The sequence below is a fragment of the Phyllobates terribilis genome, unplaced genomic scaffold, assembly GCF_046119375.1.
Source record: "Phyllobates terribilis strain yellow unplaced genomic scaffold, ASM4611937v1 Scaffold_318__1_contigs__length_2195899, whole genome shotgun sequence".
In the NCBI taxonomy this organism is placed as follows: Eukaryota; Metazoa; Chordata; class Amphibia; order Anura; family Dendrobatidae; genus Phyllobates; species Phyllobates terribilis.
In genome coordinates this window covers 160,398-184,228 of record NW_027363078.1, presented here as the reverse complement: position 1 = coordinate 184,228, position 23,831 = coordinate 160,398, and the positions used below count along the sequence as shown (strand labels likewise).

Sequence of the window (23,831 nt, the reverse complement as noted above, 5' to 3'; positions counted from 1 at the left end):
GGCACCGGGTGGCGTTGTGACCCACAGGCGCCCTGCTATCACTTACCACCAGGAGGCGGCGCCCTTGTCGGCAGGGCCTGTGGGAGCTGATGCGCAGGCTTTGGACAATGACCCGGCTCCAGACCTACACCATCAGGTCCAAGAGCTAGCTAAGAGCGTTGCTGCGCTAACCCGAACTGTGCAGTCTTTACAGGCTTCCACCCCAGGGAAGATCCAGCTGGCATCCGGACCGGAGGACATCCCGTGGCGTCGACCAAGGAGGACCCCACCGGCCAGAGGAAGACCCAGTGACCAATACAGCGAGGACGGACGACCCATCTGCTACCGCTGCAATCAACCCGGACATATGGCAAGGTACTGTTCTTTAAACGGGCACAACCTGGGGTAGAGGGCCAACCCCCAGGAAAAAGATCACCAGGCCCATCGAACTGGCGCGACAGATATGTGGGAGGACGTCCAGTCTTGCCTGTGGTACTGGATGGCATTCCCATGAGTGCCCTACTGGACACCGGGTCACAGGTCACCACCATCCCGTACGTGCTCTTTAAGCAGTACTGGAATGACTCGGATATTACCCGCTACCCTGACGACGACTTGAGTATCATCGCCAGCAATGGCCAGCCCGTGCCACAGATCGGATTTAAAGAGGTGACCATCAAAATCGGTAGAGTCGAACTGGCAGCACAGGGACTGATCATTGTAGATATTGACAAACATGAGAGTCACCCAAAAATAACTCTAGGAACTAATGTAATTGAAAATTGAAAATTGTCTTGCAGAGGTGATTTTCCTTCTACAGCAGGTTGCCAAGAACGCCAGCTCCGGCGAGCAGCGGGTGCTCCAGAAAGAGATCCGGGCACTGATGCGACGGCAACAGGTGGAACTCTCCGGCGGTGAGATTGGTAGCGTAAGAATGTGAGACCCTTTTCCTATTGCCATGCCCCCAAAAAGTGAAATGATGATTTGGTGCCGGGCAGCTATTGGTCTGAGAGGTAGAGATTACCAGGCAATGGTAGAACCAGTTTACTCAGACAGTAGGCCCACCATCTTGACAGCACGGGGGGTGGTTAATGTACGCCATGGGAGGGTGCCCGTTCGCATAATCAATATCGGGAAGAGGGAAGTGTACCTGCCACGCTAGCCAAATTATATACCATTAACCAAAATGCTATACAATCTGTGGAACCCTTGCCTCCATCTCACCCGGAGGAAGGTAACGGCTCTAAGAAAGTAATGGAGGATTGGTGTCAGCAACTACACTTGGGAACTGACTCCACTCCCTCCCACCAGAAACAGGGAGTCTACCGGGTGGTTCAAGAGTATGAGAGAGTGTTTAGTAAACACCCGTTAGACTTCGGGCGAGTCAAGGGGGTAGAACACCGCATCCCCACGGGAGATCATCCTCCCATAAAAGAGAGGTATCGACCCGTACCCCCTGCACATTACCAACACGCCAAGGGGATGCTTAGAGACATGAAGGAGGCTGGGGTAATCCGGGATAGCTGTAGCCCCTGGGCAGCCCCACTAGTTTTAGTCAAAAAGAAAGACAACACTATGAGGATGTGTGTAGATTACCGGAAAATCAACCGTATCACACACAAGGATGCGTACCCTTTACCAAGGATAGAGGAGTCTTTGGCTGCTTTAAGATCTGCTAACTTCTTCTCTACCTTTTATCTCACTAGCGGGTACTGGCAGGTTCCTGTAGCAGAGGCGGACCGGGAGAAGACCGCATTCACCACCCCGATGGGACTTAGCGAGTTCACCTGCATGCCGTTCGGACTCTGCAACGCACCAGGAACCTTCCAACGACTAATGGAGTGTTGTCTGGGCCACAGAAACTTCGAGACGGTCCTGTTGTACCTGGACGATGTCATCGTATATTCCAAGACGTATGAGGACCACCTGAAACACCTTGCGGAAGTGTTCGAAGCTCTGGCGAGTTACGGCCTAAAGGTGAAACCCTCCAAGTGTCACCTCCTGAAACCAAAGGTGCAGTACCTGGGACACGTGGTGAGCGCTGACGGAGTGGCTCCCGACCCTGATAAGATCACCGCAATTAAGGAATGGCCAAGCCCCTCCAGCGTAAAATAAGTGCGGCAGTTCCTCGGGTTGGTAGGCTACTACCGAAGGTTTATTCCCGGTTTCACCAAAAAGGCAGCACCTATGCAGGACCTCCTGATAGGCCAGTCCCGGAAGGCCAAGAACCAGAAGCCGCCCTTCAAATGGGAGGAGCTGGAAGAAGAGTCCTTCCGCCAGCTGAATATGGCCCTCACGGGGGACGAAATCCTGGCGTACCCGGATTATAGCCAGCCCTTTATCCTCTACACCGACGCCAGTAACATCGGGCTAGGAGCCGTACTGTCCCAGATCCAGCAGGGGAAGGAACGAGTAATCGCTTACGCCAGCCGAAAACTGCGACCCACCGAAAGGAACCCCGAGAATTACAGCTCATTTAAGCTAGAGTTCCTGGCCGTAGTATGGGCAGTCACCGAGCGCTTTAAGCATTACCTCGCTTCTTCCCGGTTCACCGTGTACACGGATAACAACCCGTTGACACACCTGGACACGGCAAGACTCGGTGCCCTGGAGCAGAGGTGGATGGCCCGTCTGTCCAACTACGAGTTCACAATCAAATACCGGGCAGGACGCTCCAATACCAACGCGGACGCCCTGTCCAGGATGCCCAACCTGCCGGACGGAGGAGAAGATCCGGAGGGACTGGAAGAAGTTGAACTCCCTGCGTTCCACCGTCATGGGACTATCCAGTATTCCCACCGGGTAAGGAGTAAGCAGGCTGCTACGTTGAACCCCTTACCCCACTACAACTGGGCGGAAACGCAAGACAGCGACCCTGCCGTCCGACTGGTGAAGGAGATGCTGACTCGGCCGGAGGCTCGCCTTGAACCAGACGCTCCGAAGGAAGCCAAACAACTATGGGCAGAGAAGAGTCGACTGTTCCTTTACAAAGGAAAGTTGTGCCGCAGAATGGTTAACTCCCGGACGCATGAATTACTCTGGCAAGTAGTGGTGCCACGAAGAGACGCAGCCATGGTGATGGAGGCATACCACGACGGAGCTGGACACTTCGGATGGAAGAAGCTGGAGTTCCTGCTGCGCGAGCGGTTCCACTGGGTAGGCATGAGGGGAACCATCGAGAAATGGTGCAGAGACTGTGGCCCGTGCAACCTGAGAAGGAAGGACCGTGCCAGCCAGAAGACTCCCCTGCAGTCCATCGTCACCCGGCAACCGTTGGAACTGGTAGCCTTGGATCATGTAAAACTGACCCCAAGCAGAAGTGGCTACGTCTACGCGTTAACCATCGTGGATCATTACTCCCGGTTCTTGGTTGTCGTCCCCGTCAAGGACTTAACGGCTCAAACAGCAGCTAGAGCCTTCCAGCAGCACTTCTGCCGTCCACACGGGTACCCGGACCAAGTGCTGACGGACCAGGGACCTGCCTTTGAAGCGGAGGTCTTCCAGGAATTTTGCAATCTGTATGGCTGCCGGAAGATAAGGACGACACCCTACCATCCGCATACTAATGGACTTTGTGAAAAAATGAACCAGGTGGTAATGGATCTTCTAAAAACGTTGCCCCTGGAAGAACGCAGTCTGTGGCCTGAGAAGTTGCCCGATCTGGTGGACCTATACAACCACATCCCGGTAGGTTCCACCAACTGTACCCCGGCTTACCTAATGAGGGCAAGACCTGGTAAGTTACCTGTTGACCTGGAAATGGGAGTCCTGACACCCGAGGACACTTCACCAGAAACAGACTGGGACACAGAGAGGCAGCAGCAGTACCGGAGAGTACAGGAGAGCGTGGAGCGAAGTCTCTGTCAGGCTAGGGAAAGACAAGAGAAAACTTACAACCAGTATGCTCCCGCTGTTCCCCTGGTACCCGGAGAGCAGGTCTTGAAGAGGAAGAGACGGCTCCACAAGTTGGACGACCAGTGGGAGAAGGACCCGTACACCGTACTGCCCTCAAGCCACGACAACCCGAAGGTTTGTACCATCAGTAAAGACGGAGGGGAAACCACAGCCATTGTATCCCGAGACCACCTGAAGAAGTGTCCCGAACAACTGAGGAACCCTGAAGAGGAACAAGAAGACCATCGACCCGTAGAGGAAAGGGAAGATATGGTTAGTACTGTGCTCGGGGACTTCCCTCGGTCTTGGACTCAAGTCAATGGTGCAGTTGTGGTACCCGTACTCGCCTTCCTCCAACCAGCATCCCAAGCACCTACGGAGCAACAGGTAGAGCTGGAAGAACAGCCGGTCCAGGAGGCAGAAGACCCCACACCCGCAGACCAGGAGGGTCAACCCTCTGCTTGCAGTGAGCCTGCCATATCCCTAGTGAGCCAGGGAACTCGTAGACAGCTGCCCAGTTTACCCTTGACAGCTCCTACACCCTGTAGTTCGGGGCCAGACAGTCAGCTCCGTAGGTCCACTAGAGCCACTAGAGGCCAGTTACCCGCACGCTGGAGGATTTGAAGTGTATAAATTGTTTTATTTATGTTTACCCGTGTATTGTTGCTTGTGTATAATTTTGTGTTTCCAGTAATTTTAGGAATCCTTGGTGGATTTACCGGGAATCCTTGTACATAGTTGGAGCGTAACCCAGGATGGACTAGAGACTGTTAAGGACTCGGGGTAGGACAGACCCCTACCTGGTTACGTCTCCCTGTTTTGGTGAAATGGACACCTTGCTTTCTTCAAAGACTGCACCCGGTTACGGACATGCCGTAACCATCTTTATATGTTTTTCTTATTGTATTATTATTGTTTTTACCTTGTTATGTTTTTCTAAAATGTGTTTAGTCCCGGAGTACTAAATTTTACTAGGGGGGAATGTGGCACCCCAGGGGTCTGGTTTCCACAGTAATGTAATGTTATGTCTGAGAGCAGGTGGGAGGTCCTTTGGTCAGGGATCCTGTGCATGCCACACCTCCTGCCCAGTCTTGGGAGGGGAAGAACTTCCCCTATATAAACCCGGGGCTGAAGCAGGGTTAGTCAGTCAAGGAGAGTAGAGACAGAGAAGCAGCATAGAAAGAAACAACAGGAGCTCTGTGGGAGCAGCGTTACAAAGAGTCAGGGGCTGGCAGCTGCAGAGCTCGCCCTGACTGAGAAGCTTTCTTACCGGACCCGGCGTCCGAGGCTGTGGGGACTAACTCTTACCCAGCAGCAGAAGCCGACCGGCAGGGGATTGCAGGTCCTCTGGCCCAGAAACCCGAAGGCACGGTCACAAGAGTGGGACCAGCACCGCCATCGTGGAGCGGAAGCCATTAGAAGGCCCCGAGTCACCGGCCATACGGGTGAGCACCACACGGTACACTCAGGGACGTGGGCTACTTTTATCCGCCTCTAGCAAGGTAGCCAGAAGAGTATTGTTAGTTTGGGAGGCCTACAACTCCGCCTGGCCAGGGGAGATTCCATCTGCTCAAGGACTGACCAGGCCCCAATCGCTAGCCAGTACTCCGGGAGGGTCTATCTTTGTCACCAGTAAAGACCCTGAACTACACAGTACCGTCTCCGAGTGGTTCCTGCTACCCCCATCATCCACGTCGGCTGCCCTGAGGCCATACCCCTCCCGTTGGGGGTTATACTATCACGCTGCACAATCCTACCACCGGCCTCAGCGGTCTGCCCTGCAGCAGCAGCTCCCTGGCTGCACTCAACGGGTGGCGTAGTCATCTAACATCTACTGCTAAAACATCGCCGCTCAGTTTGACTCCCTGGGCACGGACCGGGTCACCGCCACGAGACTACAACCCTCAAGAGATCCGGCTCCGGGTAAGCTCCCGCGTGCGCAACGCAGCGCGACACAGGCCCAGGGGCGCGTCAACTTTTGGCGTAGTCGGCAGGATTTCGTGCCCGCAACCACCGGGTACTGCGTGCCTGAAAAAGAGACTTTTCAAACTTACCTGTGGTGAAGATTCCCGCCATCCGGCGCCATCTTCAGCCTTCTTCCCGCCATCGGTGAAGTTTCCCGCCATCCGGCGCCATCTTCTGCCTTCTTCCCGCCATCCGTGGAGGTTTCCCGCCATTGGACGCCATCTTGAGGACGCCGCGGGGGAAGAAGAGGGGCGTGGACTCCGAAAGCGCGCGAGAACTGAAGCCCCGCCTCACGTCCGGACGTTGCGTAAGGTCCTGGAAGGAGCCCAGCAGACGCCGACGTCACAGGAGCGCGACGGAAGGTCCTCAACCCTGACGATCCACTGCGGAGCCGCGGCCTACGGAAGAGGATCATCGCAAGGTAGGCCACGGTCCACTAGGGGGGAGGAAGATGTCGGATACGGAGGAGAGCTTCACTGCCTCAACCCCCGCCAGCGCTACCGCTGCTGCAGTTATGCCCTTCACCATGCCCTATATCCCGGGAGCAGCTTGGCTACCCCAGTACTCAGGGGAGTCACATACCCTGCATGACTTTAGAGAAAAGCTGGATAGCCTCTTCCAGGTGTACCCCCTCACAGAAGAGCAAAAAGTGAGCATCCTGGTGGCCCAACTAACCGGGGCAGCCAAAAGGGAAGTAAAATCCTGGCCACCTGGGAGGAAGACTGTCGCAGGGATACTAACCCGGCTGAAGGACACCTTTGATACCCGCACCTCAGCCGAGATTAAGCTTAGATTCTACGGGTGCAAGCAGCGAGCGCATGAGAGTATAAGGGACTATGCACTAAACCTACAAGAGGCCCTGAGGGCCATTAAACAGACCGACCCTGATGGAGTGGGAAACGAGGACAGGCTGTTGACCGAACAGTTTATTGAGGGACTATATTGTAATACCCACCGAACCCAGTTGCGGGCAATGGCCTTACAGGATCCCCATCTGGGCTTTGCACAGTTCAAGGACAGAGCCATCCGGGTGCTCCGAGAACCGGCACCGGGTGGCGTTGTGACCCACAGGCGCCCTGCTATCACTTACCACCAGGAGGCGGCGCCCTTGTCGGCAGGGCCTGTGGGAGCTGATGCGCAGGCTTTGGACAATGACCCGGCTCCAGACCTACACCATCAGGTCCAAGAGCTAGCTAAGAGCGTTGCTGCGCTAACCCGAACTGTGCAGTCTTTACAGGCTTCCACCCCAGGGAAGATCCAGCTGGCATCCGGACCGGAGGACATCCCGTGGCGTCGACCAAGGAGGACCCCACCGGCCAGAGGAAGACCCAGTGACCAATACAGCGAGGACGGACGACCCATCTGCCACCGCTGCAATCAACCCGGACATATGGCAAGGTACTGTTCTTTAAACGGGCACAACCTGGGGTAGAGGGCCAACCCCCAGGAAAAAGATCACCAGGCCCATCGAACTGGCGCGACAGATATGTGGGAGGACGTCCAGTCTTGTCTGTGGTACTGGATGGCATTCCCATGAGTGCCCTACTGGACACCGGGTCACAGGTCACCACCATCCCGTACGTGCTCTTCAAGCAGTACTGGAATGACTCGGATATTACCCGCTACCCTGACGACGACTTGAGTATCATCGCCAGCAATGGCCAGCCCGTGCCACAGATCGGATTTAAAGAGGTGACCATCAAAATCGGTAGAGTCGAACTGGCAGCACAGGGACTGATCATTGTAGATATTGACAAACATGAGAGTCACCCAAAAATAACTCTAGGAACTAATGTAATTGAAAATTGTCTTGCAGAGGTGATTTTCCTTCTACAGCAGGTTGCCAAGAACGCCAGCTCCGGCGAGCAGCGGGTGCTCCAGAAAGAGATCCGGGCACTGATGCGACGGCAACAGGTGGAACTCTCCGGCGGTGAGATTGGTAGCGTAAGAATGTGTGACCCTTTTCCTATTGCCATGCCCCCAAAAAGTGAAATGATGATTTGGTGCCGGGCAGCTATTGGTCTGAGAGGTAGAGATTACCAGGCAATGGTAGAACCAGTTTACTCAGACAGTAGGCCCACCATCTTGACAGCACGGGGGGTGGTTAATGTACGCCATGGGAGGGTGCCCGTTCGCATAATCAATATCGGGAAGAGGGAAGTGTACCTGCCCCGGTATGCCACGCTAGCCAAATTATATACCATTAACCAAAATGCTATACAATCTGTGGAACCCTTGCCTCCATCTCACCCGGAGGAAGGTAACGGCTCTAAGAAAGTAATGGAGGATTGGTGTCAGCAACTACACTTGGGAACTGACTCCACTCCCTCCCACCAGAAACAGGGAGTCTACCTGGTGGTTCAAGAGTATGAGAGAGTGTTTAGTAAACACCCGTTAGACTTCGGGCGAGTCAAGGGGGTAGAACACCGCATCCCCACGGGAGATCATCCTCCCATAAAAGAGAGGTATCGACCCGTACCCCCTGCACATTACCAACACGCCAAGGGGATGCTTAGAGACATGAAGGAGGCTGGGGTAATCCGGGATAGCTGTAGCCCCTGGGCAGCCCCACTAGTTTTAGTCAAAAAGAAAGACAACACTATGAGGATGTGTGTAGATTACCGGAAAATCAACCGTATCACACACAAGGATGCGTACCCTTTACCAAGGATAGAGGAGTCTTTGGCTGCTTTAAGATCTGCTAACTTCTTCTCTACCTTTTATCTCACTAACGGGTACTGGCAGGTTCCTGTAGCAGAGGCGGACCGGGAGAAGACCGCATTCACCACCCCGATGGGACTTAGCGAGTTCACCTGCATGCCGTTCGGACTCTGCAACGCACCAGGGACCTTCCAACGACTAATGGAGTGTTGTCTGGGCCACAGAAACTTCGAGACGGTCCTGTTGTACCTGGACGATGTCATCGTATATTCCAAGACGTATGAGGACCACCTGAAACACCTGGCGGAAGTGTTCGAAGCTCTGGCGAGTTACGGCCTAAAGGTGAAACCCTCCAAGTGTCACCTCCTGAAACCAAAGGTGCAGTACCTGGGACACGTGGTGAGCGCTGACGGAGTGGCTCCCGACCCTGATAAGATCACCGCAATTAAGGAATGGCCAAGCCCCTCCAGCGTAAAATAAGTGCGGCAGTTACTCGGGTTGGTAGGCTACTACCGAAGGTTTATTCCCGGTTTCACCAAAAAGGCAGCACCTATGCAGGACCTCCTGATAGGCCAGTCCCGGAAGGCCAAGAACCAGAAGCCGCCCTTCAAATGGGAGGAGCTGGAAGAAGAGTCCTTCCGCCAGCTGAAGATGGCCCTCACGGGGGACGAAATCCTGGCGTACCCGGATTATAGCCAGCCCTTTATCCTCTACACCGACGCCAGTAACATCGGGCTAGGAGCCGTACTGTCCCAGATCCAGCAGGGGAAGGAACGAGTAATCGCCTACGCCAGCCGAAAACTGCGACCCACCGAAAGGAACCCCGAGAATTACAGCTCATTTAAGCTAGAGTTCCTGGCCGTAGTATGGGCAGTCACCGAGCGCTTTAAGCATTACCTCGCTTCTTCCCGGTTCACCGTGTACACGGATAACAACCCGTTGACACACCTGGACACGGCAAGACTCGGTGCCCTGGAGCAGAGGTGGATGGCCCGTCTGTCCAACTACGAGTTCACAATCAAATACCGGGCAGGACGCTCCAATACCAACGCGGACGCCCTGTCCAGGATGCCCAACCTGCCGGACGGAGGAGAAGATCCGGAGGGACTGGAAGAAGTTGAACTTCCTGCGTTCCACCGTCATGGGACTATCCAGTATTCCCACCGGGTAAGGAGTAAGCAGTCTGCTACGTTGAACCCCTTACCCCACTACAACTGGGCGGAAACGCAAGACAGCGACCCTGCCGTCCGACTGGTGAAGGAGATGCTGACTCGGCCGGAGGCTCGCCTTGAACCAGACGCTCCGAAGGAAACCAAACAACTATGGGCAGAGAAGAGTCGACTGTTCCTTTACAAAGGAAAGTTGTGCCGCAGAATGGTTAACTCCCGGACGCATGAATTACTCTGGCAAGTAGTGGTGCCACGAAGAGACGCAGCCATGGTGATGGAGGCATACCACGACGGAGCTGGACACTTCGGGTGGAAGAAGCTGGAGTTCCTGCTGCGCGAGCGGTTCCACTGGGTAGGCATGAGGGGAACCATCGAGAAATGGTGCAGAGACTGTGGCCCGTGCAACCTGAGAAGGAAGGACCGTGCCAGCCAGAAGACTCCCCTGCAGTCCATCGTCACCCGGCAACCGTTGGAACTGGTAGCCTTGGATCATGTAAAACTGACCCCAAGCAGAAGTGGCTACGTCTACGCGTTAACCATCGTGGATCATTACTCCCGGTTCTTGGTTGTCGTCCCCGTCAAGGACTTAACGGCTCAAACAGCAGCTAGAGCCTTCCAGCAGCACTTCTGCCGTCCACACGGGTACCCGGACCAAGTGCTGACGGACCAGGGACCTGCCTTTGAAGCGGAGGTCTTCCAGGAATTTTGCAATCTGTATGGCTGCCGGAAGATAAGGACGACACCCTACCATCCGCATACTAATGGACTTTGTGAAAAAATGAACCAGGTGGTAATGGATCTTCTAAAAACGTTGCCCCTGGAAGAACGCAGTCTGTGGCCTGAGAAGTTGCCCGATCTGGTGGACCTATACAACCACATCCCGGTAGGTTCCACCAACTGTACCCCGGCTTACCTAATGAGGGCAAGACCTGGTAAGTTACCTGTTGACCTGGAAATGGGAGTCCTGACACCCGAGGACACTTCACCAGAAACAGACTGGGACACAGAGAGGCAGCAGCAGTACCGGAGAGTACAGGAGAGCGTGGAGCGAAGTCTCTGTCAGGCTAGGGAAAGACAAGAGAAAACTTACAACCAGTATGCTCCCGCTGTTCCCCTGGTACCCGGAGAGCAGGTCTTGAAGAGGAAGAGACGGCTCCACAAGTTGGACGACCAGTGGGAGAAGGACCCGTACACCGTACTGCCCTCAAGCCACGACAACCCGAAGGTTTGTACCATCAGTAAAGACGGAGGGGAAACCACAGCCATTGTATCCCGAGACCACCTGAAGAAGTGTCCCGAACAACTGAGGAACCCTGAAGAGGAACAAGAAGACCATCGACCCGTAGAGGAAAGGGAAGATATGGTTAGTACTGTGCTCGGGGACTTCCCTCGGTCTTGGACTCAAGTCAATGGTGCAGTTGTGGTACCCGTACTCGCCTTCCTCCAACCAGCATCCCAAGCACCTACGGAGCAACAGGTAGAGCTGGAAGAACAGCCGGTCCAGGAGGCAGAAGACCCCACACCCGCAGACCAGGAGGGTCAACCCTCTGCTTGCAGTGAGCCTGCCATATCCCTAGTGAGCCAGGGAACTCGTAGACAGCTGCCCAGTTTACCCTTGACAGCTCCTACACCCTGTAGTTCGGGGCCAGACAGTCAGCTCCGTAGGTCCACTAGAGCCACTAGAGGCCAGTTACCCGCACGCTGGAGGATTTGAAGTGTATAAATTGTTTTATTTATGTTTACCCGTGTATTGTTGCTTGTGTATAATTTTGTGTTTCCAGTTATTTTTAGGAATCCTTGGTGGATTTACCGGGAATCCTTGTACATAGTTGGAGCGTAACCCAGGATGGACTAGAGACTGTTAAGGACTCGGGGTAGGACAGACCCCTACCTGGTTACGTCTCCCTGTTTTGGTGAAATGGACACCTTGCTTTCTTCAAAGACTGCACCCGGTTACGGACATGCCGTAACCATCTTTATATGTTTTTCTTATTGTATTATTATTGTTTTTACCTTGTTATGTTTTTCTAAAATGTGTTTAGTCCCGGAGTACTAAATTTTACTAGGGGGGAATGTGGCACCCCAGGGGTCTGGTTTCCACAGTAATGTAATGTTATGTCTGAGAGCAGGTGGGAGGTCCTTTGGTCAGGGATCCTGTGCATGCCACACCTCCTGCCCAGTCTTGGGAGGGGAAGAACTTCCCCTATATAAACCCGGGGCTGAAGCAGGGTTAGTCAGTCAAGGAGAGTAGAGACAGAGAAGCAGCATAGAAAGAAACAACAGGAGCTCTGTGGGAGCAGCGTTACAAAGAGTCAGGGGCTGGCAGCTGCAGAGCTCGCCCTGACTGAGAAGCTTTCTTACCGGACCCGGCGTCCGAGGCTGTGGGGACTAACTCTTACCCAGCAGCAGAAGCCGACCGGCAGGGGATTGCAGGTCCTCTGGCCCAGAAACCCGAAGGCACGGTCACAAGAGTGGGACCAGCACCGCCATCGTGGAGCGGAAGCCATTAGAAGGCCCCGAGTCACCGGCCATACGGGTGAGCACCACACGGTACACTCAGGGACGTGGGCTACTTTTATCCGCCTCTAGCAAGGTAGCCAGAAGAGTATTGTTAGTTTGGGAGGCCTACAACTCCGCCTGGCCAGGGGAGATTCCATCTGCTCAAGGACTGACCAGGCCCCAATCGCTAGCCAGTACTCCGGGAGGGTCTATCTTTGTCACCAGTAAAGACCCTGAACTACACAGTACCGTCTCCGAGTGGTTCCTGCTACCCCCATCATCCACGTCGGCTGCCCTGAGGCCATACCCCTCCCGTTGGGGGTTATACTATCACGCTGCACAATCCTACCACCGGCCTCAGCGGTCTGCCCTGCAGCAGCAGCTCCCTGGCTGCACTCAACGGGTGGCGTAGTCATCTAACATCTACTGCTAAAACATCGCCGCTCAGTTTGACTCCCTGGGCACGGACCGGGTCACCGCCACGAGACTACAACCCTCAAGAGATCCGGCTCCGGGTAAGCTCCCGCGTGCGCAACGCAGCGCGACACAGGCCCAGTGTAGCGCTGGCGTCCCTGCCCTCTGCTAGGCAGGGACGCTGCTCCCCTCACCGCTCTGCTCCGTGCCCGGCGTCCTCTCTCCGCTCTGCTGTCAGCGCGCGCTCCTTCCCGGCGTCCTCCTCCCGCTCTGCTCTCAGCGCGCGCTCCTTCCCGGCCCCTGTGCTTAGGGCGCGTGCGCGCGCGCTCCCCTCCTCTTAAAGGGGCCGCGCGCGCCGTCCTAAGGAGTCCCCGGCCAATGGCCGGAGGACTTCATCATATATAAGGCACCTCCTCCAAAATGGAGGTGCCCGAGCAATGTTGTTTGCACCTGTGTCTCACCTGTGCTTCAGCCCTCAGGTCCCGTTGCCAGTTACCTGCCAGTTACCTGCCAGTTTCCTGCCAGTTTCCTGCTAGTTACCTGCCTGATTCCTGCCTGAATACTTGTTACCTGCCTGCCTGCCTGAGGTCCGACGGTCTGCCTTACAACTCCGGTCAGTCTGTCTAAGGACCAACTTGTCCGCTCACCTGGGAGCGCACATCAGCTACCTGCCTGCTTGCCTGAGGTCCGACGGTCTGCCTTACAACTCCGGTCAGTCTGTCTATGGACCAGCTTGCCCGCTCACCTGGGAGCGCTTCTCCGCTACCTGCCTGCTTGCCAGCCCGGAGGCTCCGTTGTCACATGCTGTGACCACCAGCTATTCCAGAGACTCTTGCCCGCTCACCTGGGAGCGCTTCTCCGTTACCTACCTGCCTGCCAGCCCGGAGGTTCCGCCGTCACGTGCCGTGACCACCTGCTATTCCAGAGACTCTCGCTTGCTCACCTGGGAGCACACATCTACCATCTGCCTGCTAGCCTACCCGGAGGCTCTGCCATCACAGGTCGTACCTACCCCTTACCCAGAGACTGCCCTGATCACTTGCCGTAACTCCCTGTCCGTTCACCCAGAGACTGCCACCCGCTCCCTTACAAGGGCCGCCCCCTTGTATAGTAGCTCAGAGGTTCCGCCTCCCGGACCCGTTACAGTTTGCTCGGGCCATGGAACCCGGTGGCACCCAAGCTCCCTCGCTCTCGGACCTCTGTCTTGAACTGTCCCGTCAGAGGTCCCAACAGGAGGCCATCCTGGGTCACCTGCGGAATGTTAATACTCGCCTGAACACTCTGTCTGATCCACCAACAACCTCCGCCAGTGCCATATCTTGCAATCCGGCAGCTCCGCTGCCCACTAATACTATGGTATCCTACCCCGGACCCCGGCTCTCTGCACCTCCTCGCTTCGGAGGCGACCCCGTCCAGGCTCGGGGCTTCATAAATCAGTGCACCCTGCACTTTGAACTTTTGTCCCATCAGTTTAATTCCGACCGGGCCAAAATTGCCTTTATCATGTCCCATCTCACCGGGGAGGCCCTGGCCTGGCTAAATCCTCTATGGGAGAGAGGAGACCCCCTGGTGTCCAACTTGCCTGCTTTTCTCTCGGCTTTCCGGAAAGTCTTCGACGAACCCGGACGGAAGACCTCATCCGCATCCTCTCTGCTACGCCTCCGTCAGGAGGGTCTCACCGTGGGCCAATATGCCATACGGTTCCGCACCCTTGCCTCGGAGCTGGCCTGGGATAACGACGCTCTGGTATCCGTCTTCTGGGAGGGTCTGTCCGGTCGTATTAAAGATGAACTTGCTGGTCGGGACATTCCTACCTCTCTCGATGATCTAATAACCCTTGCCACCCGGATTGACCTACGGTTCCAGGAGCGTGCCAAAGAGGTCACCCGTGAGAGAAGGATTCCACGTTTAGCTCCTACTTTCCAGAAACCCGTCATTCCCTCCATCTCTCCCCAGGTACACTCTCCTGAGCCTATGCAGGTCGACCAGACCAAGATGGTCAAAACCCGTCAGGACTCACGCCGTGCCGAGGGGAGCTGCTTCTACTGTGGCAGTAAGGAGCACCGGATCCGTGCCTGCCCGGAGAGGTCGGGAAACGCCTGTGTCTAGGTTCGCTCAGAGAGGTCCACCTAGACAAGAATAAATCCTCTCCATCCCTGCTGTTGTCAGTTTCGATCATCTACGGGGAGAACCGTTATTTCGAACTAGCCCAACTTGACTCTGGAGCAGCCGGGAACCTTATTTCACAGTCCCTGGTTGAGAAATACCGCATCCCCACCAAACCTCTGGCTGTACCCTTGTCTGTCGCTGCCGTGGATGGGGGCCTCTTACCTCGCCCCATTCAACTCATCACCGAATCCATTACCCTGCAGGTGGGAATGCTGCATTCTGAAAGTATCTCCTTTCATGTTCTGCCTGGACTCTCTCACGCCCTCTTGCTAGGTCTGCCCTGGCTCCAGAGACATGCACCCGTGCTAGACTGGCAAACCGGAGAGGTCCTTCGCTGGGGACAAGACTGTCATAAAACCTGCCTGGTTCCCGTCCATCCCGTCCGTCCCTCTCCTACCCCAGCTAATCTACCTGGACTTCCGATTCCTTATTGGTCTTATGCAGATGTCTTTAATAAAAAGGAGGCAGAGACATTACCACCACATAGACCATACGACTGTCCCATCGATCTGCTACCCGGTACTACTCCTCCCCGTGGGCGTATCTATCCTTTATCCGCTGCTGAGACCCGGTCAATGTCCGAATATATTGAGGAGAATCTGGCCAGAGGATTCATCCGGAAATCTACCTCCCCGGCGGGAGCAGGCTTCTTTTTCGTCAAAAAGAAGGACGGCTCTCTCCGTCCCTGTATAGACTATAGAGGCCTAAACCTGATCACGGTGAAGAATAAGTACCCCCTTCCGCTCATTCCAGAATTATTTGATCGCCTGAGGGGGGCTAGGATCTTCACCAAACTGGACCTTCGTGGGGCGTACAACCTGGTTCGTATTCGTCAGGGGGATGAATGGAAGACGGCATTCAACACCCGGGACGGCCACTATGAATACCTGGTAATGCCCTTTGGTCTCTGTAACGCTCCTGCCGTCTTTCAAGAGTTGGTCAATGACATCTTCCGGGACCTTCTCTACTCCTGCGTAGTGGTGTACCTGGACGACATCTTGGTCTTCTCTCCGGATCTCCAGACTCACCGGAGGGACGTTCGTCAGGTCCTGCTCAGGCTAAGGCAGAACCATCTCTACGCTAAATTTGAGAAGTGCCTCTTTGAGCAGACCTCGCTTCCGTTTCTGGGCTACATTATCTCTCAGACCGGCCTACAAATGGATCCTGAGAAACTGTCTGCCATCGAGAAATGGCCCCGACCGGAGGGGTTGAAGGCCATTCAGCGATTCCTGGGCTTCGCCAACTACTACCGCCTCTTCATACCACACTTCTCTTCCCGGACGGCCCCAATTTCTGCGCTCACCCGTAAAGGTACTAATCCCAAAGAGTGGCCACCCGAAGCAGAGGAGGCCTTTCTTTCCCTTAAACAGGCCTTCTCTTCCGCCCCGGTGCTGCATCGCCCAGATGGCAACAAACAGTTCTTCCTGGAAGTTGACGCCTCCTCCTCTGGAGCCGGAGCGGTACTTACTCAAAAATCATCTTCCGGGAGGATGGTAACTTGTGGCTTCTTCTCTAAACTCTTCTCCTCCTCTGAGCGCAACTATTCCATAGGAGACCGAGAGTTATTGGCCATCAAACTGGCATTGGAGGAGTGGCGTTACCTGCTCGAGGGGGCTCTTCACCCGGTAATAATTTACACTGACCACAAGAACTTGGCTTACCTCCAGCATGCCCAGAGACTTAACCCGCGCCAAGCCCGGTGGTCCTTGTTTTTTGCTCGTTTTGATTTTGTCCTTCATTTTCGCCCGGCTGACAAAAACGTCAAGGCGGACGCCTTGTCTCGGTCCTTTCTGGTGTCTGATCTCGAGGAGGATCCGAAACATATCATCGATCCCGCCAGAGTAATGCAGGTGGCTCCCGTGAGTCTAAATCGTCTTCCTCCTGGTAAGACGTTCGTACCAGTACCTGATCGGGAGAAGATCCTACACTGGGGTCATTCGTCTAAACTAGCTGGCCACGCCGGTCAGAAAAAGACCCTCCAGCTTATTACCCGGCACTACTGGTGGCCTAACCTGCACAAGGATGTAATAGACTTTGTTTCTGCCTGTGTGTCCTGCGCCCGCAACAAAGTTCCGAGACACCTGCCGGCCGGCCGCCTCCTACCTCTGCCAGTACCTGCTGCCCCCTGGCAGCATATAGCGATGGACTTCATTACTGATCTACCCGTCTCTGCCGGTTGTACGGTCATTTGGGTGGTCGCTGACCGCTTCTCCAAGATGGCTCACTTCATTCCACTGCCAGGTCTTCCGTCTGCACCCGAGCTGGCTAAAGACTATATCCGCCACATCTTCCGTCTTCATGGCCTGCCCCGTCACATCGTGTCGGATCGTGGGGTACAGTTCACTTCCCGTTTCTGGAGAGCCACTTGTAAATTGCTGGACGTCACCCTGGACTTCTCCTCCGCTTACCACCCACAGTCTAATGGTCTAGTGGAGCGGATCAATCAGAACCTGACCAGTTACCTTCGGCACTTCGTTAATGCCCACCATTCTGACTGGGTGGATCTCCTGCCATGGGCCGAATTCTCGTACAACAATCACGAGAGCGAGTCTTCCTCCAAATCCCCGTTTTTTGTAGTCTACGGTCAGCATCCTCGGATCCCGTTTCCCGTCTCCACCTCGGCGGACAATCCGGCTGCGGAATCTCTTGTTAACAAATTTTCCTCCATATGGGAGAGTACCCGGTCCGCACTCCTTCTGTCATCCGAGCGTATGAAAAGACACGCTGACAAAAAACGTCTTGATCCTCCTCAATTCCGCCCTGGGGATAAAGTCTGGCTCTCGTCCAAATATGTCCGGCTCAAGATCCCTTCCTATAAGTTAGGGCCTCGGTTCATCGGCCCACTGGAGGTCATCAGTCAGATCAACCCGGTGGCCTATAAATTGAAACTCCCGGCCAACTTACGGATCCCTAACTCCTTCCATGTGTCTCTCCTCAAACCTGTGGTGCTTAACTCTTTTTCCAAGTCTACAGGTACGCCTCCTGCTCCGGTTTCTGCTGAGGACGAGTTTGAGGTAGAGAACATTCTTGCCACCAAAAGGGTAAGAGGAAAGACCTTTTTTCTGGTAGATTGGAAGGGGTTTGGTCCTGAGGAGAGAACGTGGGAGCCCCAGGAGAACATCCATGCCCCTCTCATCCTAGCTAAATTTCTGTCTGGCCTAAAAAAGGGGGGGCCTAAAGGGGGGGGTACTGTAGCGCTGGCGTCCCTGCCCTCTGCTAGGCAGGGACGCTGCTCCCCTCACCGCTCTGCTCCGTGCCCGGCGTCCTCTCTCCGCTCTGCTGTCAGCGCGCGCTCCTTCCCGGCGTCCTCCTCCCGCTCTGCTCTCAGCGCGCGCTCCTTCCCGGCCCCTGTGCTTAGGGCGCGTGCGCGCGCGCTCCCCTCCTCTTAAAGGGGCCGCGCGCGCCGTCCTAAGGAGTCCCCGGCCAATGGCCGGAGGACTTCATCATATATAAGGCACCTCCTCCAAAATGGAGGTGCCCGAGCAATGTTGTTTGCACCTGTGTCTCACCTGTGCTTCAGCCCTCAGGTCCCGTTGCCAGTTACCTGCCAGTTACCTGCCAGTTTCCTGCCAGTTTCCTGCTAGTTACCTGCCTGATTCCTGCCTGAATACTTGTTACCTGCCTGCCTGCCTGAGGTCCGACGGTCTGCCTTACAACTCCGGTCAGTCTGTCTAAGGACCAACTTGTCCGCTCACCTGGGAGCGCACATCAGCTACCTGCCTGCTTGCCTGAGGTCCGACGGTCTGCCTTACAACTCCGGTCAGTCTGTCTATGGACCAGCTTGCCCGCTCACCTGGGAGCGCTTCTCCGCTACCTGCCTGCTTGCCAGCCCGGAGGCTCCGTTGTCACGTGCTGTGACCACCAGCTATTCCAGAGACTCTTGCCCGCTCACCTGGGAGCGCTTCTCCGTTACCTACCTGCCTGCCAGCCCGGAGGTTCCGCCGTCACGTGCCGTGACCACCTGCTATTCCAGAGACTCTCGCTTGCTCACCTGGGAGCACACATCTACCATCTGCCTGCTAGCCTACCCGGAGGCTCTGCCATCACAGGTCGTACCTACCCCTTACCCAGAGACTGCCCTGATCACTTGCCGTAACTCCCTGTCCGTTCACCCAGAGACTGCCACCCGCTCCCTTACAAGGGCCGCCCCCTTGTATAGTAGCTCAGAGGTTCCGCCTCCCGGACCCGTTACACCCAGGGGCGCGTCAAAGACAGGAATGGTATGGGATTCTCGTCTTCCTGGATTTATGGGATGGCTGGAACGCCCCCACATGAGGTCACTTCCCATTTGCTGCAGTCTTGTGTTCCAAAATCGCAGCAAATGCGCTTTAATTCTGTAAGTAGTTTTACATATTTGCAGATTTGAAGCGTTCCAATGCAAGTCAATGACGGCGAAAACGCAGCGCTGCTGCAAAATAATTGGTGGTGCTGCGTTTTTTTTCCCCATGAAAAACGGAAGCGGAAATTTGAGCAGCATGAGCACAGCACACGCGGATTATCATTGGGGGACATGGCGGGCCTTCTACCAAGCGTTTTTGATGCGTTTCTTCAGTGATTTTGCTGCTGCAGAAACGCTTCAAAAACGCATCGTGGGCACACAGCCTAAGAATTTGACCCATTATCCCCAGTAAAGGGACTTCTGTTTAAGTTCTTTAGGCTTCTTTATGACTGGGGCTCGGGTGCACAGACTACTACCACCATCATCACCCTCTACCTGGAGGCATTTACTGGAAAAATATTATATTGTGGAGTTTAATTTGAGAAGAGAGGACTCTTCTCCTGACAGAAAACTGTCCACAGCGAGATACATTGTATACTGCGAGGAGTGCAGCCCCCTGCCATAGACCACATGAGATTACCACACTTGTGCGCACTTAAAGGGGTACTCCCATCTCCAAGATCCTATCCCAATATGTAGTAGGTGTAATAATAATAATAATATTAGCAAATACCTTCAATTAGAAATGTAGTATAGTATTTTTGATTCGCCACTTACCTCTTGTGCAGAGCATCGCAGAACCTTAGGTATCCATGGTTACGTCCACTGATAAAATCACAGTTAGTTGGCTAGCTGCTAGTGGTCGTAACCATGGATACCTAAGGTCCTGCGATGCCTGCACATGGGGTAAGAGAGCTAGCGAACCAAAAATACTATCCTACATTTCTAATTGAAGGTATTTGCTAATATTATTATTATTATTACCCCTACTACATATTGGGATGGGATCTTGGAGATGGGAGGACCCCTTTAACTGAAAAAAAACTAAAGAAATGAACTGGAATATAAATGAGTGTACATGCAGCATGCAAGAGCGTGTTCACACATGGCCCAAACAGGGTCACCGTGTAATTTTGATCAAAATTAAAGTCAAACTAATAAGAATTGAAAAAATTGGCCTAATCAGAAAGGTGAAAACAGTCTCGTGGGTGAAAGTGTTAATAGGAACCTGTAATTAGGTTTTGGCTTAGAAAGCCACAACTATTTCATTATGTCTCTGGGGTTTTGTGTTTTACCACTTTTCTCCATACACAGGATTACACAATAGTGAGGAAGACACCGGGGGAGGGGGTGACTCCCATCATCCATCTCCAGGAGTCAGGAGGGCGGAGCCCGGACCCCATCACAGAGCCTCCCCCGCACCCCCCGATACATGAGAGGAAGAAGAAGATCCTAGAGCTCAGCAACAAGATGATTGAGCTGCTGAGCGGAGAGGTGACTGCTGGGACATTATACAGGACAGCACTGGAGGATTCTGGGTGATGAGCGGAGAGGTGACTGCTGGGACATTATACAGGACAGCACTGGAGGATTCTGGGTGATGACCAGAGAGGTGACTGCTGGGACATTATACAGGACAGCACTGGAGGATTCTGGGTGATGACCTGAGAGGTGACTGCTGGGACATTATACAGGACAGCACTGAAGGATTCTGGGTGATGAGCGGAGAGGTGACTGCTGGGACATTATACAGGACAGCACTGGAGGATTCTGGGTGATGAGCGGAGAGGTGACTGCTGGGACATTATACAGGACAGCACTGGAGGATTCTGGGTGATGAGCGGAGAGGTGACTGCTGGGACATTATACAGGACAGCACTGGAGGATTCTGGGTGATGAGCGGAGAGGTGACTGCTGGGACATTATACAGGACAGCACTGGAGGATTCTGGGTGATGACTGGAGAGGTGACTGCTGGGACATTATATAGGGCAGCACTGGAGGATTCTGGGTGATGGCGGTGTCGTTGTTGTCAGGTTCCTATAAGGTGTCAGGATGTCGCTGTCTATCTCTCCATGGAGGAGTGGGAGTATCTAGAAGGACACCAGGATCGGTACCAGGAGGTGATAATGGAGGAGCTCCGGCCTCTGACATCACCAGGTGAGAGGAGACTCTTGTTGGCTCCGGTGGATGTGATGACGTCTCTCGGCCTCGTCCTATAATAGATGATTTTTCTCCAGACTTGCTCTGGTTTTCTCTACATTTTCTCACAGCTTTCATTCCCTGATTATTCTCTTCTGATCTATGAGTCGCGGTTTCTCCGCTGTCGTCTTCATCAGTCTTGAGTCTTCGTCCTCGGCGGCTTCTTTCAGAATCTTTCACCTTCCTTAGAGCATCGGTCACATTTTGTCTGCAGATTTCATTTTTTTGGGAGGGGGTCACCCCTTGTTAATAACCAGTAAAGGCTACGCAGATGTTAATATTAATCCCCTGGGAAGATCTATGTTAATTAATGTTTATTACCCGCTTCCCAGACTATAAGCATCAGCTGTCCGCTTTCCCCCTTTGCTTTTTTTACTTTCAATTCTTTAATTATTAGCTAAATCCATGTACAGCAGCTCCACACGCCCTGCACTGATGATATATCTCACTGACTCATTTCTATCTTTCTAGATCTATAAAAAATGTTTTATTAGTTAGAAAATTAGCCTGAAATGTCAGAGAATGACCGTCTGTAAAAGCTGATGTTATAAACGCGTTTGATGCGGATGTCATACAGATGCGAGACAGGTGAGAGAAGTCGCATCGTACTCGCAAGACAATCATCCTACTTTTCAGGAATATTCGACCAATTTTATTTCAGCCGATGAGTGCGATCCCTTAAATGCGACATGTTAGTAACGGCTGATTGACGTCAAACTGGCCATAGATATAAGTATTGGGGAGCAGGACTGCAGACTTAAAATGCAAAAGGGGGAGAACGGAGGAAACTTAAAATTGGTTTTGTAAATTTTGTTTGAAAAATAAGAAATTGCTGATTAAACTTTTACCAAAAAAATAAATAAGATGTGAAGTAGACATGTGGTAAATGTTAGTTATACCATACACAATAGTTAATACATATCTGGTTTAAAGGCATAAAAATTAAAAGTCCAGCATTTTTTTTGCAAAATTTTCGATATTTTCATAAATAAACGCAAAAAAAACCCAAATCCTAAATTTACCACTAACATGAAGCACAATGTGTCACGAAAAAACAGTTTCAGAATCAGCGGGATCCGTTGAAGCTCCAGAGTTATTACCTCCATAAAGTAACAGAGGTCAGAACTGTAAAAAATTGGCCCGGTCAGGAAGGTGAAAACAGACGCAAGAGTGACGGGGTTAAAGGGATGTTTGTCAGAAGAATATGTATTATGGAGCTTTTCTGTGGAGTCTGACCAGACAATCTCTCCTTGGCTCCCCATGTGCATCAGTAAGCGCCCATGACCCCGGTGCCGGCTCTCTAGTTGTCCTTTCTACACATTGATAGGCACTAACCGCTGTGTACCGGTTGCTCCCCACAACACCGTCCTTCCGGGTTCTGTGACTTCATCCGTCAGCCGTACATGTGCCCTTTTTTCCTCCTTCAGAGACAAACGCAGATCTTTTTGCGCACTTGCTGCCTATTTTAGTGTTTATATCGAGGCGGATGTTGAGAGTTATCTCTATTTAAAGAAGAATAAGAAAGCGGTAACCCGTCTTTTAATAGAACGGAAGGTTCTCTCCTCTTAGTGATCCCACAGGATCCTGTCCAGGAGGGAGGCCGTGTCCTCATGGTGACATCATGAGATCTCAAAATACAATCACTGGTAAATGGTCACCGTCCTTCCCCCAATCTCCATACAGTGAATTAGGAGAGAAGAAACCAATGGATGGAAATGTGGAGCTTTCTCCAGCTCCTCTGTGGTTCCATCCCTGGAAACGAAACTTGGAGAAGTTGTGTTTCTTAGTACGGCTCCTTCATCTGACTGACGAGGGTCTTCTCTGTCCCTCTCCTCAGGATCCTCATCCTCCGAGTGCAGAGCAGAGAGCATTAGGCTTTGGCCTCGCTGATTATCACTTCATACTTGAGGCCACAATGTGCTGGTTCCTTGGTACCGGTGGTGAGGACCACAACAATGTAATTTATTCCCTGATACATAAACATAGAATTACTAGTTCTGAGAGACGAGTCTCATATATAGACAGATACACGGCAGGTCATGTATTCAGTCTGTGTGTCTCCACAGATGGATCCAGGAGGAGAAATCCACCAGAGAGATGTTCCCGTCCTCTGTATTCACAGGACTGTCCAGAGGAGAATCACAACATCCCGGAGGATCATCAGGTAGATGACACTGAAGTCCCCACAACAACGGACCATGAAGTGATGGGACCTGAGCTCATCTTACATTTTTATTTTTAGGGTGAAGATCTGGTTGATATTAAGGTTGAGGTTATACATGGAGCACAAGAGGCGATCGCAATATGGGCCGATCAGCAGGGTGAGGAGGGAGACTGTCATGTCTGTTCTGTGGTCACCTACTACTACTCCCATAATTTCATAGAATCATAGAATGGTTGAGTTGGAAGGGACCTCCTGGGTCATCTGGTCCAACCCCCTGCTCAAAGCAGGATTCACTAAATCATCTCAGACAGATGTCTGTCCAGCCTCTGTTTGAAGACGTCCATTGAAGGGGAACTCGCCACCTCTCGTGGCAGCCTGTTCCACTCATTAATCACCCTAACTGTCAAAAAGTTTTTTCTAATATCTAATCTGTGTCTCCTCCCATTTAGTTTCATCCCATTGCTTTTAGTCTTTCCTTGTGCAAATGAGAATAAAGA

General features: G+C 53.2%; 1 protein-coding gene across 1 annotated transcript in view; it reads left to right on the top strand.

Moving 5' to 3' along the window:
- LOC141221119 (uncharacterized) overlaps positions 1–23,831 on the top strand; it is a 48,506-nt gene that overhangs the window by 12,202 nt on the left and 12,473 nt on the right. The window contains exons 2-5 of the mRNA XM_073666458.1: positions 20,284–20,463; positions 21,005–21,128; positions 23,237–23,334; positions 23,413–23,491. Coding sequence (XP_073522559.1) covers positions 20,284–20,463; positions 21,005–21,128; positions 23,237–23,334; positions 23,413–23,491 — 481 coding nt within the window. The remainder of the gene's footprint in view (positions 1–20,283; positions 20,464–21,004; positions 21,129–23,236; positions 23,335–23,412; positions 23,492–23,831) is intronic.